General features: G+C 34.6%; 1 protein-coding gene across 1 annotated transcript; it reads right to left on the reverse strand.

Moving 5' to 3' along the window:
* Nucleotides 1-305: 305 nt before the first annotated feature.
* selenow1 (selenoprotein W, 1) lies at nucleotides 306-2324 on the reverse strand. The gene is made up of 6 exons (XM_051664649.1): nucleotides 2112-2324; nucleotides 1578-1602; nucleotides 1404-1457; nucleotides 1242-1316; nucleotides 768-863; nucleotides 306-647 (listed from the first exon to the last, which is right to left on the reverse strand). The coding sequence occupies exons 1-5, from the start codon at nucleotides 2297-2299 to the stop codon at nucleotides 786-788; spliced, it is 420 nt and encodes a 139-aa protein (XP_051520609.1). The 5' UTR covers nucleotides 2300-2324; the 3' UTR covers nucleotides 306-647; nucleotides 768-785.
* Nucleotides 2325-4038: the final 1714 nt, after the last annotated feature.

The following is a 4038-nucleotide window of genomic DNA, read 5'->3' on the forward strand; positions in this document are numbered from 1 at the left end:
CAGTTTGCAAAACTAAGAACTGAGACTCATTCAACTGTTTTGAATCTGGGTCAGTCAGATTATGCCAAACATCACACTACATGTTACATATGTTATGTCTTTTTCATTTATCTCTTAAATGTCTGAGGACAGGGTCTGTGTTGGCATTATTATTGCTTAATTGCTTTATTACAAAATAATTTGTCTCATCTAAAAAAATTAACTCTAAAATTGTAGTCTTTTATATTTCTAAATTTCTGCATTTGCTACAATGTTTCATACATGAGTAAATGACTGCAATTATTAAAAAAAGAGAGAATGCAACATTTCTCACTATTAAATTATTTTTATTGCATGAAAAACGTTTTAACATGCCAACATATTTTTTAAACTTGTGCGTTATAACAAAGGTAAACAAAACAATAAAAAGGCAAAAGAACTTAAACTTGACGTGTTCTACCCAAATTCTTTCATTTTATAGTTTCCCTTAATGATATCCCTAACCATTAAAGCCATAATCTAAAGCAGTTTAACATAGGGAGTTTCTCGCTCTGAGAGTCTTCTCCCAGGAAGGGCAGAGAGCATCAAGCAACATCCGTGCTGAAAACACTTTGGAGGTCACCATCATTGTTGCACTGCCTAGGAGGCCAACACAAAGCGAAGAAAAACTGCAGGGAGAATAGATACAGAAAGAGACAAAAAGAAAGAGAGAGACAAAACATTATTACAGAAGAAAGAGAGAAAGACAAGATGGGTTAACGTGCATTTTGCCAATATTTTATGCTCACCTCTATGATCACACATGCTTATTTTCCCATGGCCTTCTCAATGGCACTCACAATTGCTATCATTTTTGAATCGCTGTCAACAAATCCATTTCCATTCTGCCAAAGAAAGGATAAGACAAATGTCAAATGTCACAGCCGTACTTTGCCATAGCTATAACTGTGTAGCAAACCAGTTAATCAAGAATAAATCTACTTATTCATGCAAGGTAGACCAGTGCAACATAGCAATGATCTCAGATTAGTCTATTTTTGGTCTGTTTTGGCTTTCATCATTTAAACTGCTATCAAGAGGAAATGTTGGCAAAACCTATTAATGCAACTTTCAACGTAAGTGCAGACATGCACAATATAACAGTACAAGTAAGTGATAAACAGTTTCAATTCAAGAACATTTGAGTTACATTATTGGAAAAAGCATGATATAAAACTGTGATGTACGGAGAAAAAAAAAAAAAAGAGAAAATATATTCTAACCTTCTTTGAGTGCACCAACATGCCGTCTACTTCCACCTCAAACCACCCTGTGGTAGAGGGTGTGCCCTCACCAGTCTGGAAAATAATAGTCAAATGAGAAGGGAAGATAAATATGTGAAAACAATGGGCATTAAGATTTATGCATTTAAAAATATCACATACAATCTCAAGTTCGCCAGGAAATTCATCCTCAAGCAACATCTTGAGTTTGGTGAACTATTAAAAAAAAGCAGAAGGAGAAAGAATTCATATATTGTAGGTAAAGCATGCAAACATGATCAAGTTCATATATATATATATATTAAAATGACATGTGAAAGAGTCAGTAACACTTACCTTGGGCCTGTACCCTCATCCACCACTAGAAGAGGACAAAATACAAAACATTTTTGATGGTATTCAGCTCATTACTTAAACTGTAAATTGCATGGTGATGGAACAATGTTTACACATGTAGCAAAGAATCGTTGATGGTGAATAAGAGAATGCACCTATCTGAACCATCAGACTGTAGTCTTTAGAGACAAAAGTCATGTCAAACACACGAGCTTGTGGTTTGTAATTGTTAAAGTGAAAACATTCATCTCGGCTGGTATACAAACAATTCTACTGCAGAACAAGGAAACACAGGGGTCCACCTAGCAACCGAACAGGAACGGCTGCTCTTCTTGCCATGATTACTCTCTGACATGTACGACAATAAAACGAGATTTAATCAGCTCTGCATTGACCAGCATCTGAATCAATTTTGTTTTTCAAAGACGACAGATTTGCGGTAGAGAGGACGAGTCGAAGCTATCTGGATATTGTACTAAAGTCAAAAGTCCCAGACTTTAAATAGTAGTAAACATAAATAGCACAATGACCTACCAGTAGATTATATGAACTTTGACAGCCATCCTGAGAGTCGCGGCGGTTCTTGACTGGTTCCAGCGATGGCTGCACTGTTGCGTGTGCTGACAGTGCACTGTGGGAATGACTTTCAGTTCTGCCAAAGATTTCGCTGTTGTTTCTTTAATTGATATGAAAGAGTTGAGGCGGAGCAAGTGGCGCAGCATTCTGCACCATAACACCCCCCTTCTCTTGATCTACGTCCGGTGTTATATTGAATTGTGATCCCCGTCGGAATCTGTTTCCCCCAGCCCCGATAGGATACTGTTCCCCCCATACAGATCCCGACTGGGAAACAGAGTTGGACACAACACCTGTTCACACCGCGCATTATATATATATATATATATATATATATATATATATATATATATTCAAACCTTTTTTTATTGCCACAACAAAGAATACATACAAAAATCTACAAATGTACACAAAACACAGCCAGAGTGTACAAAGCATCCATTCATTGATCAAATATTCTTTATTCATGAAAAACATTACTAGTCTTTATGTTATATATATATATATATATATATATATATATATTATGTTCTCCAGACAGGTGGAGGAAGTGAATGAAATTTAGCTTGTACAGAAGTCCTGAACCGCACTGTGAAAAGAAAAGAAAAGAAAAGAAAAGGAAATCACTAGGTGCATTTATTTTAGGTGTCTTAGTGCCTTTCTGAGCTCATGTCCTATAAATATATTTTTCTGTCTAACATTTTTTTTCCTCCCTAAATTCTTTTTCTGTTTAAAAAATGTTTTTTTTTCCTCTCAACTTTTTTCTCTCTAAAATATGTATTTTTTTCTGTCTAAAAAATGTTTCTCTATAAAAATAATTTTTTTAATATCTATTTTTATTTTTCTCTCAAATTTTTTTTCAAAAAATAAATTCTAAATGTATTTTATTTATTTATTTTTATTTTTATTTGTTTTTTGCTTGCTAGCTAATCATTAGCATGCGGTACCAACCTTGGCCACCAGGTGGCACTATCAATAAGCATGAAATGACAGCTGTGGTACTTGATCTGTTGATTTATCATTGTATAATACTCTAACAATAAGTGTGCCGAAGAGCAGTGTTTCTCTACTGGTGGGTCACGACCCAAAAGTGTGTTACAGGTCTATTCGGATTGGGTCGCGGACTGCAGGGAAAGACCAATGCCATGGTTCTCTCATTAAAAATTTCTCGGCCGTGGTACTGTTGAAGCTGACGCCTCGCTCCATAGTGTTCATTGATTCGGGCAACGCTAACACGAGTAATCCCTTTAAGCACAGCACTGAAAGCACAGCGAGAGGCTTTGCAACGGTAAAGACCATTTCTTCTTGTGTATGTGAAATTTTCCCAAAATAATAAAAAGTTGTACAAGAAAAATACAATTATTATTGTCATCATAATAATATATACATACATCAAAATCATTTAGCTGAATGTAATTGTTTTCCGATAAAACTTTGCATAACCACTCAAAATGTTGGTGTGCATACACAATTACAAAAAACATAGACAACATATTATTTTTCTAATGAACATAAATAACAGGAATAATCAATATGTAAATGAAATCTTTCTAATATACCTTCAGCTTGATATATACCATTTACAATTTTAAACGCGACCTCTTTGTTTAAACAATATATTTCACAAATTCCCCAAGCTTTACCCCAATTTACATTTTTAAATACAGATGTCCACATTAAACTTTCTGAGTAGCTCTTTCAACTATTATAATATTTCTAATATTGGTACAGTTTTGTTGAAGAATGTCAATAACTCCTATAAACATGCTGTCTTTTACATATAACCTCAAAAGCATCACTTCCAAAAGCTCTTACAAAATGTATAGCTAACTTGTTGAGGTATGGCATCAAACACAACAGCATACTCTTTTGGCATAACTGGAAT

Source organism: Myxocyprinus asiaticus, chromosome 3, assembly GCF_019703515.2.
Source record: "Myxocyprinus asiaticus isolate MX2 ecotype Aquarium Trade chromosome 3, UBuf_Myxa_2, whole genome shotgun sequence".
Lineage (NCBI taxonomy): Eukaryota > Metazoa > Chordata > Actinopteri > Cypriniformes > Catostomidae > Myxocyprinus > Myxocyprinus asiaticus.